Source organism: Momordica charantia (genome assembly GCF_013281855.1).
Source record: "Momordica charantia cultivar OHB3-1 chromosome 9 unlocalized genomic scaffold, Mcharantia_2.0 BLBB01000009.1, whole genome shotgun sequence".
NCBI lineage: Eukaryota > Viridiplantae > Streptophyta > Magnoliopsida > Cucurbitales > Cucurbitaceae > Momordica > Momordica charantia.
This window is the reverse complement of record NW_028275167.1, coordinates 6705402-6722354: the sequence shown is the minus strand read 5'-3', so window position 1 is coordinate 6722354 and position 16953 is coordinate 6705402. Positions and strand designations below refer to the sequence as shown.

General features: G+C 33.6%; 1 protein-coding gene across 1 annotated transcript; it reads right to left on the bottom strand.

The window, feature by feature from the left end:
• Positions 1-404: 404 nt before the first annotated feature.
• Positions 405-11537, bottom strand: LOC111018465 (F-box protein SKIP17). The gene is made up of 13 exons (XM_088117697.1): positions 11163-11537; positions 10327-10502; positions 9555-9749; positions 9362-9472; positions 8728-8813; positions 8524-8645; positions 7113-7177; positions 6944-7016; positions 6810-6872; positions 6650-6714; positions 6381-6455; positions 5111-5374; positions 405-912 (listed from the first exon to the last, which is right to left on the bottom strand). Exons 1-12 carry the CDS (start codon positions 11493-11495, stop codon positions 5161-5163), a joined length of 1578 nt encoding a protein of 525 aa, XP_087973823.1. The 5' UTR covers positions 11496-11537; the 3' UTR covers positions 405-912; positions 5111-5160.
• Between the last annotated feature and the right edge of the window lie 5416 nt (positions 11538-16953).

Sequence of the window (16953 nt, the reverse complement as noted above, 5' to 3'; positions counted from 1 at the left end):
AACATGGAGAGAGAGGGAGCAAGAGAAAAATTTTGACAAATCGAGAGTATTAGTTTGCCACTTATCAAAGTTTAAACTCGGATCTGATGAAATTAATTCTTCATTGAGGCGAAGTATAGACTTAAAAAATGAACTTTTCCCCCTAGTTTCAACCATAACTAAGCCTGATGAATATAAATCAATGTGAAATACTATAGAACTTTTTTTTTTTTTGTGTAATAACTGAGAGTCGGAACTTTGCTCCTCTAGACCTAGGGGCACCTACACCTGCCTTAAGACCCGGACTTGAGAGAGGAAATACTATAGAACACTTAAAAGGAGGGGGAAAAGGAAAAACAAAAGCCAACAGCAGCAGGACCCACCTGACCAAGATTTGCTCTTTCTCAAGAAAAAGGGACACGACATGAGAGCAATAACTGCTGCATTCATCAGACAATGCTATATAATGATTTGAATTGCTGATGCATACAAAATGTTATATCAATTAGAAGAGTAACTTCCAACTCCTATTGAGTTGTGATCAGGATTCAAATGCACTACAAAAGCAATGGTATAACAAAATTTACATTCATGGCAGATTAACATCATCGGAGGAACTAAAGCTCTCTAGCAAACGACGACAAAGCCATCGATATCTACGATATAATAACGAGGGAAGGGGAAAGCTACTAAATCTCCACTCTTCTCTCCTCTTTATTTTTTGTATTTTTCCTCTTCTAGAGAAAGGGTTGGGAGGAAGGAAGCTACCTGGATATAGCTTTTGGGTTGTATCTCAGTAAATAAATGGGGATGTCAAGTCAACCAGGCTACTGGTTCAAAATTTTTCCAATCTTCGGTAAATCGAAGCACCATATCGCACTCATGCCCGCACCCAATGCCCACGACAGATTGTAATGTGTGAAAGCATCCTCCCTACACCGTACAAGTTAGGGGATTAAAATGGAAAACTATCAATATTGAAAGCACATCACATCTCAAGAAAAGAAAAAAGGTTTAAATTACAACACAACATTACAAATTCAGAGACAATTTAGTCTCTGAAGTTTGATGACGACATCAATTTCGCCTTTAAGATGTAACTCAATTTTGAATTATAATTCTACATAGTTCCTATTATTAGCCGTTAAAAATATTATGATGTGTCATGCCTATTCGACAAAAGTTGCTTTGGCGCAATGTGGTAGAAAAATGGCAGAAAGAAGTGATAGTTGGATAAAATAAAGTGATGTGTGCATCAAGCAATTATAGACCTAGTCACGCTATTTTATTCAGCCATCCACGTCCTTTTTGCCATCTCTCTACCAAGTTGTAGCCATATCAGCCCCAGTTTGTCTAACAAGAATTTGAGACCATATTTAATTAATGGTAGTAGTTAACAAAGTTAATGTCACAGACTACGACACTACGCAGAATCAAATCTCCCAAATATTACTAATGAATACCTAGTCCTTGTCACAATCGACATTAGTATCCCTGTAAGTTATTTATTTCCTTGTTTAACAAATCTACCAGAGGGAGCACTTTTTAAGGATGTCTTGGAGTTAGTTTGTCAATCTATTTTCTACAACCAAATCCCTCTATGAAATCCATGGTCGAATCACCACCCCCATAGGGAAAATTGAGAATGATAGTGGTATTTCTGCTGCAGACACGTCACACAGGTTGCCATGAATCCGCCCAAGATTTGTGCATTCCCTCCCAATATAAGTTGAATGTCATTCTTTAACAGCTCTTGAGTTTTTCTAGATGCCCCTAAACTAGACTGCTTCAAAACTCTTGAAGTAACAGGAACATGGTTGGAGAGCTTTCAGGGATCATAAATCTGTCAAACTTGAGTTGAGCAGATTCCAAGGTTAAATCGGAGACCTACTATCGCTCCCAAATGGATTGCTTAAAGTGTGATCAAAAGGAATCTTGGCCAATTTGTTGGGATAAGGAGGTAGTCCTCTTGCACTAATATATTAAAGGTTAGAGTTACATTTGGTGAATATCATGAATCCACGGTTTTATTTTCCAACCACGAAGGGTATTGGATTACAAAATTCTATCCTAGTAATTGGTTAAACTAACATTGGTTTTCAATGCTAACAAAAAACTGCTCCAACGAATATTTTAGACTTGTTTTAGTCCGTGCAGATGATGAACTTCCTTCCCAATAAGATAGCCACCACTTTTGCAATGCAAGTACAATTGTAACTACTTTACTTTTCATTAAAAGACTATAAATGGGCTTGTTTGATCAAAATTGGCCGAAATAAGAAATAGGCCTCAATTGTTCTTAAGCACTGCCACCACAGATGGATTAGCCTCTACTACAAACTAAGAAGCACTAACATGGACACGCAACACGGATACGACACGACACAGACATGGCAACACGCCAATTTCCAAAAAAGTAAGACATAACACGCTGGGGACACGTTAATTGTTTTTTAAAATATATATATATGTATGCATATTTTAACATATTATCAATATTCAATACTATTTTTACCTTTAAACATCAACATAAATACCATAGGTCCATAATATTCATACAATAATCTATGTCGTCAAAAACATCCAATATCTAATAAAACAAGTCTTACAAACAAAAACTACAAATCAAAATCAAACAAAGTCTTCTAAACATTTTCCCCAACATTCTTAGCATCATCTTCACCAATTTGAGTCCCATCATTAGTAAAAACTAACACAGAAGATAACGCAGGAAATGGAGGGGCTGGGCGTGAAGAGCGTAGAGAGGGGAAGGAGGTGAAGAATAGTATGTTTTTTTTACTGTGCGAAGAAGTAGAACTAGTTTTACAACATGATAATAATTTTAAACCCTAATGGACTTTGGGTCCGAAAAAAAACTCATTAAAAGAAAATGTTGAAATCCAAATCTTTAAAAAACTCACTTTACCAGAAAAAAGAAATTAAAAAAAAAAAAGGAAAAACGCCAGTAGCATGTCCCATGCGTGTCGGCTGCGTGTCCGAAAATAAAAAAATAAAAAATAAAAAAATAATTTCCAACACTTTTTCATGTGTCGATGCTTCTTAGACTACAAATTATTGTTTTGATATCCATGAGTTTTCGGGCCAGCTTAAGCGCAACTGAACTAATCTCATAGGACAACCACCTGACTACAACATTTGTCTACTGCAAATTATTAGAAAAAACAAACAGCAACATAGAGGTCGTGGCTTGTTCTAATAGCTCGAATTTGGCTTCTACTTAGCGTTGTTTGAAATTTGGTTTGAAAGGAATCAAAGGATCTTCAAGGGTAAAAGAAGAGTTTCGACCGAGGTCTTCAATCTAGCTAAGTTTAAGGCTTCTCAATGGTGTACCCTATCTAATTTGTTCGCGGATTATTCTTCAAGTATGACGTGTTCAAATTGGGAGGCTTTTATAACTCCCCATTAATTTTTGTTTTTGTTTTATTGTTTGTTTACTTTTTCACTCCGCCGAGAGTTCGTATCTTTGAACATTTTTCTATTCCTTTTCATTATATCAATGAAAAGTTCGTTTCTTGTTCCAAAAAAAAAAAAAAAAAAAAAAAAACTAGCGTTCAAGCTAAATTTATCTTTCTTTTAACTGTTTGGCAAGGGGTCACAAAATACTCCTGCCACAAATTTTCTGTAGTAGCCTGTGATCCCCAAAATACTCTGTAACTCTCTAGATGTTTTAGGACCCTCCATCATAGCCTGAATTTTGCCCTCCCAAAACACCACATGGGAATCTTCTACTAGTGGCAACATGCTAGGGGTGGAGGTCCTACTCATGGGGTGAAATCAATACGTTTGAAGAAGAAAGATTTAAATATCAATCTCATCGATCTCGTAAGTGTCACAGATATTATATCCATTACCGCACACCGCAACAATCTTTTCATTCAACTACAAATAATGCTCCTCAAAAACGTCCAAGACCCTGCCCAAGAGGATAAGATGGTCTTCCGAAGTTCTACTATATACCAATATATCATGAAGAAGGGCAAAGAAAATTTTCCCAAGTATAGTTTTAAGACCTCATTCATTAATGCCAAAATGTAGACGAGGCAAAAAGGCCTTACTGTCCTTCAAGAGTTCTAAAGGCCATATTTGGTATGAATTCAAGCCCCGCTAGAATTTGATGATACCAGGTCCTACTCCATGAAAATGGTGGCTTAATAGGAACAAAAGATTGCAATCGGAACTGATAAAAGAATATTATTGAAATTAAAAAAGTAATTACGATATCCAAAACACTTTGAGAGGCCTGGACACTTTCCAAAAGCCGTTAGAAAATATGCTTGCCTTTAAACCCTCCAATCATTGAGTTTATAACTATTTCTCCAACAAAATCCTTGACCTTGACTAATAACTAATATTCCGAAAATTACCTTAATAATATATCCATAAAATCCTAATCGCATCTCTAATATTTCCCTAATCATATTTCTAACAAACAAATTAACTATGAGAATATCGTGCACTTGAGTTTTTGGTTGGAAATATAGATTCCTCTCCCTTGTCTGTCATTCCTTTCTCTTCTACTCTATCTGGCATCAATTTCACAATTAAATAGTCTAAGTTACTGCAAAGGCCCTGTTGGAAAAGAGCAATCTTTTCTATAGGATTTTTTATAATAATTTCTTTCATGTTATATCTTGGTATAAATTGTTACCTCTATTTCATTCCTATAGTTTTGTTTCATTATTTACCAATTGGAGCAATTTCGTGCAACTCCTTTGGCTATTGGGCCTTTCTCTCCTCCTCCTATAATTTCATACAACAATGAAATTTTTTCTTATCCAAAAAAAAGTTATGGGGTTCAAACCCGATTGGAAGACCCAATTGCATATTCCAATCGCAATTGAGAATAGGTGTTAGCACCCGTCTGTGACTTCCTTTTGCATGCCTTGCAGGATTGAAAAATATAACTGTAAATTTTCTTTGTTTTTCTAGTGAAGGGAAGCAGACAGGTTAAAAGTTTGCCAGCAGTCCAATATCACCTTGACTTATGCTCACTGCAATCCAATCCCAAACTAGAATTTTGAATGCATTTCCGAAAAATCTCATCCTATTACACTTATATTCAATTGTGCCTGTGTGTATTTGGGAGAAGGGGAAGAGAGCGTGAGCTTACCAAATTCATTTGGTTACTGCAATTACCAGCTCTTGCTAAAAACTTCCCTCCTACAGGGCCAGAAAATCCACCTCATCGGAGCTCTCCTCAAATATTACAAAGCTGGAATCTCGGCCATCCTCATTGCCACTACCTTGATCACTGTTATAGCTGCTTTCTGAAGAACTTATAAACATCGAATCAGATGTATGGCTGCTCAACTGTGATGGCAGACTGACATCACTGTTTATTTCACTCTCCAGCATCTGTTCAATTTCGAAATAACTGCAAAGAGATCCCAATGCAAAACAGAAAAGGTAATAGACAGTTAGAAGTGATTTAATTTAAGGATGTCAACCATAAGCTTATAAAGGAGAGACAATAGGGACCAGAATATGATATAGAAAACTATGAGAAAATACTATTCATATAAATATAGAAAGAGGAAAGCTACAATGAATTATTAAGAATTCAAACATTTACGTGGCTTCATTCTCTCTGAATATACTGTTCCCATAATCTGCCTAATCGAAATACCACCAACTCACTCTATTTACATTCGCTTAACCATAAGAACCAATTAATATGACTATTCGACCGTCAATATAATCCTAATGTTACACCACCCCTAAAACACATCTTGTCTTCAATGTGTGGGACAAATAATAGCTCTTGTTCAACTCTAACATTGAAGAAGCACGAATTTGATGGTATCAGTACACCTCCATACACCCAAAGGTCTATATCTAGTGTCAAACACATCAGAAGTATGTATGCTGATATACCCCATACCAATTCCCCCAAAGTCCCTTTACTTTTTCACTTGACCATTAGGCCAAACCATAAGGGATTCCCAGGTCAATTTGTGCACTGACTATGCTGGAGCTAAGCAATTATGAACCACTCCTGCAATACTTGGCTCCAAATTTTACTAAATCTTGCTCCAATATTGCCGAAATTGCCAGGGCCTAGATCTAATCATACCATTCCTAACCCTAATTACATCAACAATATAGCACTCTGTCCCTTATCCTTTTGAATCCATCCCTCGATCCACCGAAAATGTGCCGCTCAAACCCAGCTGCTTGATTCATTAATTTCATCTCTCTGAAATCCAGAAGCCTGACCCAAACTATTCTGAAATCAAGAAACTCAGTTATTTACCAGCACATTCCCAAAATCCGCCTTAACCCAATTCCACTAACTCACTCTATCTATATCTTCTTTTTCTTGTGACTCGTAAATTAATATGACTATTATACCCTCAATAATAATCCTAACTAGAGATTACCTTCCTTCTGATGGAAAATCAGCCAGCAAGCATACGTCAGGCCTCTCCTTCATTACTTGCTCAATTGGAATGATCCTGTTCATTAAAATAGTTAATAAGAACTATTTGTTTCAAATCTCATAGTACCAGATTTTTTCTTCATTAAGAGGAGGAAGATAAATAAATAGCTAAAACTGTAACCAAAAGGAGAGATGAAAGTTGAACTTTCATGGGAATATCCAAACAAATATTGAGTCTTATAGTAAGGTTTTTTATCAATGAAATATCACCTTGAATTGTAGCATCTCTCATACCAATCACCCTCAGATGCCAACCCTTCCCTATTGGATATATCCTGTTTAGTGAATAGTAATTATTCAAATTAAATATCATTCTGACCCTTTAACCGGATATTCAGAAGAAAATCATTGTCAATTTCCATCTACTCACTAGATGTCGGAGGAACTTGAAATCTCCAGCAAGTAATGATGTCATGAAACGAGCAACTTCCACCTGCATTTGAAAAATTAGTGTCTACAGCAATATTTGGGGAACGAGGTATCAAAATAGTAAATGATGCTGACCTCTTTTAGATGCATACAGTCTCTTAAAATCAAGACCTCCAATAAATTACCACCTATACTGTTCCCAAGGTTTCTGGGGAAAAAATAGACGATCTTTTCAATTGTCCAAAGCATCAAAAGATTATTATAATAGGAACAATAAAGAAAACAAAACAAAGAGAACTGTTACCTAAGAAAGCTTCCAGTAATTGAGTAGGATGTTGAAAAGTCAACATATTTCAGCTTCCGGAGTCCCTAGACAGAAATTCAAATAGATAAATCTACTGAGACTAAACTCCATGGAGTTACAAAATACAAGAGAATTTTGAGACAGTCACCAACAACAATGGACAAAGAAATCATAAAAGAACTAATCTACACAAGCAAACCAGGTACATCCATGATGCCTCTTGATGAATAAGGAACCCAGTAATTAGGAGTTCCAACTGTCAAATGGGCTCTTGAGAGTAGTGGACCAGTGGTGTTTTCTCAGGTTAGTCTCCATCATCCAAGCTTAGTGAGGTACAGGGGTGTCTTGATCCAGGTTTAATTAAGGGAATTTGGAAAATTAAAGTTCCTAAGAAGGTGAAAATTTTCCTTAGTCTATGCTCAATCTGCTAAGCACCTGAAATAACGTTCAAAGAAGGTTTCCCCATCATACCCTCTACCCCAACTGGTGCATTCGTTATCAGAACGTTTCAGATTATCAAAACCACCTTTTTCTTTTTCAGTGTTTCTAATACTATGCAGCTGATTGTTGAAGAAAAATTTATCAGAACGTTTCAGATTATCAAAACCATCTTTTCTTTTTCAGTGTTTCTAATACTATGCAGCTGATTGTTGAAGAAAAATTTTTCGTCTTTTCACATGTGCTGATGCTTCCCTAAGATCAATGAATCAACTCCCAATCAACTCCTATTCGGGCAGAATCATTTGGTCCAATACCAATATGGAAGTGCAGTTCTAAAGAGTAAGGAAGCATCAGAGTTGTAAAAAAGATGTAAGGAAGTGCAGTAGTCCAAGTCCGTAAGCCCAAATAGTGACAGAGTACGATTTACTTTTCATGTCAACTTGATCAGGAAGCAGAAGTTTTCCATTCATAAGTTGAGACTTTTTTTAATAACCTGAAGCTGAGAATTTTGATGCACTTAGAGCAAAAGATAAAATAAGAAAATGAGAAGACAAGATGCCACATGGATGAATCCACCAACAGTAGAACATGAGTCAAAAATATGATAAGGGCCAAATACATGGGTGCAAGCAAGCAAAAACACCATAAGTCATTGCTAGAACAATTAAGTAAATTGCAACTATCCTAGAAGATTGAGCACCAAATAATTCCAGTAAAACTAGTTGTTTAAATGACAAGCAGAACAGCATATATAGATCACCCATTATATTCATATAGTTAAAAGAATAAAATAAATAAATTATACTGTTGCACATGGCATACTTCCAAGACAATGTCCTAAAATTTAGAGTAATTAAACATAGCAATAGTTGAATTGTTGGCTAAATATTGTTCCGATATAAGAATATAAAATAAGCAAGGGAAATGATTTTATATGCATCACAAAATTTCTTGTAATTGCAGAGAATACCTTAATAAGTATGCGAACTTTGTAATCATGTAGTTTAAATCCTCTAAGGGCTAAAGACACTAAACGAGGACAGTTTTGAACTAGATCAACACATGTTGGTGATTTCAAGCTGTCATCTCTGCCTGTCATTTTCAAAATACCAACGAATAAGCATATGACTGGATAAGACTAAAAATTTGATATCAAATGAAGTAGATATCAAACCTGTTTTTGAGGATTCAAAGAACAAACGCTCTATCAACTGACAGCTATCAATCACAGACATCAATGTCTGTCTCAACTCCACATGGCTGTCCAATGAAGGATGTGGATTATTAACTAAAATATAAAAATAAAAGGAGTAACCCAACGGAGCGGTAAAAAGAAGAAACAGAGAATGAATTTAATTGTCCGAGATAGCATTCGCTTAGAGATCCATTAACATATACCATGTTCTTAACTGGAAATTAAACCTTGATGAGAACTGGTATAATTGTCCAGTTAAAAGCATCGTGCACCAAAAGAGGCCAAGAATCTATCGAAGAAGAAGGATATTGGCATATTTAAATTTTACTAAAAAATGGAGGAGTTAATCAAAGAGAGAGAGGTTAAAAGTAATAAAGGGACCTTTTATTATTGGAAACTGACATGAAGAAGTATGGTGAATCACTGATATCTAGAGAAAAATGAGATATTTCAGGACAAGGATTGAAGAAATCTCAGTCCTTGATTTCACAAAAGGTTGCATCTGAACAAGAGTTCACAAGTATCATCCTTTTTTTTTTCATGAGAACTACCATCTTCCAGTAAGTTTAAAACTATTAAAAAACCACAGAGTTAATCATCTAAGGAAACTTACAGGCCCACAATTTCCAGATCAAGGAGAGACGGACAAGCAGATAATGCAACACAAAGTGATGTATTATCCATTCTTTCAATATTGTAAAGATGCAATGTTCTTAAGAGCATCCTGCAACAAAAATCTTAACAGTTTAGAAACAAAGCTTCTATTTCACAATATGCGCATTCATAACTTCAAAATAAGCCTATACCCAGGAGAACTACTGCCCCCACCCAAAGGGCTTAAGCAGGATCTTGTAAGAACTGATGACTCCTTCCCCTGTCTGGATCTCTTGTCATTCCATGAGAAGCTAGTAACATCTACAGAGTTCCGGATGTTGTAAACCAATGGTTGGCAAGATCCTAGGGGTGCAGTTGGGCCAGGAACTATACCAAGCTTAAGAGACCTGAAATTATTGAGAAGAGAATAGCCAAGTTAACCAAAGCTTAGAAAAATATAAATAATGCAATTCAAAGTGATTCCTACCGAAGGGTAGAAGGAATTACAAATCCAAGTCAAAACAAATTGATGTTCAATGAACTTAATACTTAGTGCCTTTGCTGACATCTGGAATACAAATGGTTGGTAAATAAAGCAAACTAACATTATAAAATAAATCATAAGGGTGGGAAAATTCTATCATCTTTTTCATTTAAGAACAGAAAAGAAAAATATTATGGAGTAGATGGTGACTGGTGAGTGACGCAAGATTAGGAAGGACAAAATCCTTACCACAGCTTAGAAAGTCAGCAGGATGAGAATTGAGGTTCAGCTGGATTTCAAATCAATACTTGGGTAGTGAACAGTCAAAATATATTATGCAAAATGTATAAATGATGTTGACCAAAGGACTTGATTCAAAGACCACATAACTAATGAGCTTAATCATGTGTGCGTCCTTAAGATCCTCAATGAACTTATTACTGCATTTAAATGCGGATAATGGAAGATTGATTATGACTTTTTAGCAGAAAATATCTTACTGAAGGGAGTTTCCCGCTCGATGGATCATTGTAGAAACCACTGCATTATTAACTCTCGGAGAAACTGTTGTTAAGTCGATGTTGGCATAGCAAGAAGGATCCATTGCACACTTGTGAAACATTGAACAAGTAGCTGTTGCATAGCAAAGGCTCTGTGTGTCAAGCATGGAAAAAACCTGAAAAGCCACAATTCTTTATCACACACTCTGGCGAAACTCATCATTTTCCATTAACCATTCTAGTTGTAAGAACATGGATGATGGAACCAACCATAGATACCAGAAAGATGAGCTGAAGTGGTGTAACCAGGTAATGATGGTCTCAGCTCTCCAATCTCGAAATGAATGAATAATAAGCACAACCATAGTATAACCTTAATTCCACAATACCTTTGATGTCTTAACCTAACCGCTCATGAAAATATGAACTACTAACAGATACACATTCTCTCTAACCCATTGGAAATGAACACAAACAACTGAGGCTGGTATGGTATCTAGGCTCATCCATCACCAAAATAATATTTCACTCCCAAAACGCATTCCTGACAGCATGATTGGTTCGAGTTTGCTCAAATTTTAATAAAAAAACGCTATAATTTAAGCACATTTTACACGCGACACAACAAAATCGAACAACGAAAATTATAAACAACATCTCCAAATCCACGTACCAAAACAATCACATTAAGGAACGGAGAAACTCATTTCCAAAACTGAGAAATTAAATGCAATCGCACCAAACAATTCCTAGGATGCGCATAATTCAAACAATAAAGCTAAAAAATGTTTCGAATATAAAAAAAAAAAAAAAAAAACAACGAATGAGGAACATACTTTGATGGTGAGGTCAGGAGGAAGAGCCCAGACGACGGAGTTATGCTTGGTGGCGCGTTTCCGAGCGGACCGTTTCCCAGCCTCGAGTAAGAAGGTGCCCATTTTAAGGGCGCGATCGATGAGGCGCGTCTGATCCAAGTCGGAGGGCATGGAGTCGAGGAGCCGCTCGAATGAGAGGTCGATACAGATGGAGGAGGAGTCGGAAAGCCCCAAAAAAGCGTCGAGAAGAAGGTCCATCTGAGTGAAGGTCGGGATTCTAGGGTTTTGGGAGGGGCATGGCCGCTTCGCCATGGATGACGGTGCCGAGGTTTGGATTTGCAAGAGAGCATCCATAGCACCAGCGGGTGGCCACGAGAGAGAGAGGAGAGAGAGAAGGAGAAGGAGAAGGAAGAATACGGACGAGCCTGCGCGTGCCACGTGTCCGGGTGAGTGGGGAATTAGGGCAGAGAAAGTAGGTGGCATGGGGAGGAACGTGATACTCTGGGTGAGAGTATCAAACACCGCCTTCTGAGCGTATTTCTTATTTTCTTTTATTATTAATTGAGTTTTTTTTTTGGAACAAGAAAAATAATTCTTTGAATTTTGGAACATGACGTCACTGCCTTTTTTTTTTTTGTTGTTTCGAAAGTACAAAATAGTTATCTATCTGAGGTAATTAGATTTGGCGCCCACATTCTGCCACGTGGCTGAAGTTTGAATAATAGATTAATGTGAAATATGATTCAAGTCTAATATATCCGAGATTTGAATGCAATTTTGGATGCGGAATTTAAATGGATCACGATGAAATATACGATCAGCTACGTTTATCAAATTTGAAAAATGGTCCCAATAAATAGTTCATCCTCTTCTTTTACTTTTTCAAACTAAGAGATCTATAAATCGATATACCAATGCATTATCTATAGTAGGAGAAACTTTGTGTTCCATTTTTTATACATTCATTTTAACTTTTTTCACAGTTCTTTTGATTGTAATTGCGTAATTTAAATATAAATTTTCTCTCTCTCCATTTCTCTCTTCTCTCCCTTACGATCACACCCCTCTAAATTCCGATCTCCCTTCATTTGTGCCATAATATCTTTTAGTGTTTCATATTCCTATTTCAATTTTGCCATATACTATGAATCAAGACTATAATTAGAAGATCATTAATGCTCTATTATCTTTATTCCATTTAACTTCTAAAAACTCTTTCATCTTCTTCATCTTTTCGAGAGATATATATATACATAGTGGGTGAGATAAATACAAAATGCAAAGGGGAGAGCACTAAAAAACTTGCGAGAAAGTGAGATTTTCATTCTCACCATACGTAACCAAAGGGTATAGTAGAAGTCGTTACAGAGAAGACAGATGGCATAACAGTTGTAATCGAGGTCGCAAAATGTTGTTTCTAAATTAGAGAGGGAACGGTAGTGGCGAGCCAGAAGGAGAAAGCTGTTGAGACAGTAGCGGCACTGGATAGAAGAAGACGACATATAGTGAAAGATGATACACGCGTGAAGGGAGAGGAGATAAAAATAGGTTTCTATAATTTGTGCATTTATGTTTAGAAATACAAAATCCTTGTAGTCGGGCTCTGTTATTAGCTGAAGTTTATGGTTGAGCTACATATGATAATATTGGGTCGGTATAGGTAAAAATAGGTGAGAACTATAGTAGGTAATTATTAGGTAACTTTCTCACTTCTAATTTAAAAATAAAGTCCAATAAATAATGTATTGTATTATATAAAACAATTATTAATTTCATTAACATGTTTAAATTCAGTTTCAATTTTGTTGAATAATTAATTATCCTTTATTTTTAAATTATAATTACAAAAAAAATCGTAAGTAAATAATATATTGTGATATTTTTTGACGATAAATGAATAATTGTAATTAATCTCGATAAAATATTTTTATAAAAAATCATGATAAAATATAATACGTAGTTCAGCATTCATGCAACATCGCATGTGTTGATTTAAATTCCAATAAAAAAATATTCATATGAAAAAAAAAGAATTATCTAAAATATTCACATAAATAAATAATTAGGAATCGTAAAAGGTATCATAAATAAATGAACAGAAAATATGTTTAAATCAATATTTTGTATTAATTAAAATTAATATAATATAATACGAATACCTAAAATATTCATATAATAATAATAAAATGCTAAAACCAACGTCTTCAATTTTATAAAATTAGGTTACGTTATAATTTATCACTTTTTTTAATTAATTTTTTTGTACTTAAAAATAAAACTTTTGAGTTCCACGTGCATCGCACGTGTTTCTTACTAGTAGATACAAATGGTTCAATAGAAAGTTCGTGAGATTCTTGAAATACATCGTTTTGAATATTTTAAAATTAGTTTTTTTTTTCAACCTCGCATATCAGCATTAAACCTAATTGAAAACTAAGGCTAGGAACTAAAATAAATAATTTTTTTTAGTTTTACAGACAAAACTGACAGGTTTTGAAACTTTGATCGTTTTATTCATTTTATTTAGATTAGACTATATTATATACCTAAAAATATAATCACATATAGGCGTATAGATGTATAGAGGTTTTTGTGATGATAGCATATATGGCCTAATTAATAGTATATTTGACACATGATAAAATATTTTTCAAAAATGGTACAAATGTAATAACTTGTATATCAAAAATATACTTTATCAATTGTACAAAAATAGTTGGTATATAAGTAATATATTTTATCATATAAATGATATATCAATTATATAAGGTTTGGACTTAGTTTCTGTTTATTCAGTGAGTCTTAGAAATCGTCATTTTTTGTTATTAAGATTTAAATTTAGTTTCGATTTGATTCTTGAAGTTTCAAAAGTAATGTGTTCAGTCCCTAAAATTTGAATTTAGTTTTTAATTGGTCTATGAATTAAATTGATCGTTAGTCAATTTAATAGAATGATAATACTGCAGTTAACATATGTTAAATAGACTTTTTGTGATATGAATTTTGTAAAGGAGTGAACAAATTTTATTATTATTTATTATCTTTGGCTTAAATGGTCAATTTCATCTCCTCCTCTTCATCCCTTCTCTTATTATTCCTTTTCCTCCACTCTTTCCATAACACCACGGCCCTTTCCTTTCTTTCATCTCTACTTTAACATTCAAATTGACTAGGTTTAATTTTAATTTACTATTTGAATTAGCAAGTTTTGCAGTAACCAATCAAATTCATTGACGTTGGAGTAATTTAAAGATATCTCTCATTGTCTAGTCAACATATGTTAACCACCACATCATCATTCTGTTAGATTAACTAACTGTCCATTCAATTCAAGGACTAATTAGAAACCAAACTTAAGCCTTATGAATCAATTAAAAATTAAAATCAAATTTCAATGACGACCAAACATGTCACTTTTGAAACTTAATGACCAAATTAATAGAAACTAAATTTAAATCTCAATGACCAGAAGTGCCCGTTTTAAAAACTCATATACCAAGTATAAACCTCAAAGATTAAAGGCTTGTTTGGGAATGATTTTAGAATTATTGATTTTAGCCAAAGAGATGGTTTTGTAAAGTGATTTTTATATAATTATTTTAATGTTAGATTACACAGTTTTTCAAGTAAATTTCAAATTATTAATATTTGAAATTTTAAAGAGAGAATTTGACAAAAAGTGTGGAGGGAGAAAAGTTAGAGACCAACAAAAATATTAGAAATAGAAATTTTAGAAGGCGAGAGACTAAATTTTAGTGGAAACTAAAATTTCAGAAAGATAATAGATTATAAAAATTTTAGAGAAAAAGTAGAAAAAATAAACAAAATTAAAATTAAATAAAGTCAGAGGGTGACACAGATTTTAGAAATAAGAAAAATAAAAATAAAGTGAAATAGAAAGTTAAATTTAAAAATTTAAAACAATAAATCATTTTAAAAATTAAAAATTTATTAATTTTTTTTTACCAAAAAAAAAAAAAAATACTTGGAAATCGTATTCCTCCAAAAAGCGATTCAATCTATGGGATTTGGTGTGATACAAATAATATACCTGAAAAAATTTATATATATTTACAAATTTTTTTCCATGCAACAGATTTGCAAATATTTCAACTAAACTGCACCAGATATCATAGTTTTCCATTAAAATATGGTTTTAACTATTGATATTTCACTCGGTTTTCATTTTAACCTGTAAATTTGTAGCTTTCGTATCTAAATTGTTTCTTTTTCTTTTTTTTTTTTTTAATAAAATTGCACTCAAATTATATATAAAGTTTGATAACAAAATTGATTTCTTGTTTATGGAATATTTTAGAGTATTTCATATCGTTTTGTTTGTTGGTTTTATATTTTAAACAGCTGTACTTAAATACTTTTTATGGTTCTCTAATTTATTTTCAAATGTTTTTCCTTTTTTGAATTTTTGTCATAGTTTGTTTTCGAGAATATGTTTAGAAGTGTATTTTCAAAAAGTAAAAAAAAAAAAAAATCTAACAATTACCTCACGAGAAGGTAAATTGATCTATGAAATTTGGATACATAGGTCATATTCACTACAAATGAATGCACAAGAAAATCGATTTGCACTTGTAACTATCTTACTTAAAATCTACCGACCACCTTATCCAGTGGTTCTATCAATCACACGTAGAATGGACCCTCCCATTTTGATGGTTAATATCCATAAAAACAAAAAGTCACTTCCACCATTCTAGGTTTGAGAAAATTATAAATATATTTTTTTTGTTTATTTCAAAAGGAAAAAAAAAAGTAACTTCAGAATTTGGAAAAATAAAATAAATAAAATAAAAAGAAGAAGAAGAAGACAACACACGTTTATAAATAGTCTTCCTGAGCTTAATGTTTATGATATGATATGTCCCTGAATTCCAAGGATTTTAGTTTCATTCATTATTGTATTTTTATGTTTTCTTATTTGGCTTAGGATTGAATTGTTTTTGTGTATATATATATATATATATCAATTGAATCAATGAGAGAACCGACGGAAAATGCGATCGATCACTTACTGGTTGGTTTGCTCTTTTGGATAACTCATCCACAAAAGGATTAGTTATCGAAATGTTGTACTTCTGATTACGATCCAGTGACCCGAATAAGAATTGAGTTGTGCTTACTTACTTATTACGATTACTCAAACTCATCGAAAGGCTTGAATAAGTTAGATCAATTGGTGGTACTCTTCTTTAAGAAGATCAATTTTCGAGGCAGAATATTGTTCTATGCTTCTATTACATGTAAACTAAAATAGTTGAAAGATCTAATTCTAGTTTGAGAGTTCATCATCCAAAGCAATATCTATTTTTTCAATAGCATTCATTACACATGGTGCAAAATCCAATTTTTCACGAATGCACCAAATACATCGAAGTTGACTGTCACTTTAAAATGTGGCATTTACGAATTTGTTCGGAATGCTATCAAATAAGGTCTAATTGTACAATCTTATATTCCAATATCAGCTCAATGTTTTTACTAAGGCGTTGGAAAAGCATCAATCCAATATTCTTCTCGACGAGTTAGATATTTACGACTTGCATGCTTCCGCGAGTATTTATTTTGTTTTCTTATTTGATTTAGATAAGCATTGAACCATTTTTGTATCCTTCAAAAATGGAAGGAAAATCCAATTTTGTCAATTTAGAATCACAGAAGAAGAAAAAACATAACAAATTTTTTTTTTTTTTTTTGCTTTTTTGTTAGGCGTATAAAATAATATAAATAGTTATGGAACAATTTCTTCAATAATTTAAGAAAAACAATAATAAAATAAGTAAAATAAGTAACC

Coding starts and splice junctions, on each gene's coding strand:
- LOC111018465 (XM_088117697.1), bottom strand. CDS start 11,495: ATGGATGCTCTCTTGCAAATCCAAACCTCGGCACCGTCATCCATGGCG. Junction 9,750..10,326: donor CGAGCGGGAAACTCCCTTCA/GTAAGATATTTT, acceptor CAATAATTTCAG/GTCTCTTAAGCTTGGTATAG. Junction 8,814..9,361: donor GATCTGGAAATTGTGGGCCT/GTAAGTTTCCTT, acceptor TTCATTGGACAG/CCATGTGGAGTTGAGACAGA.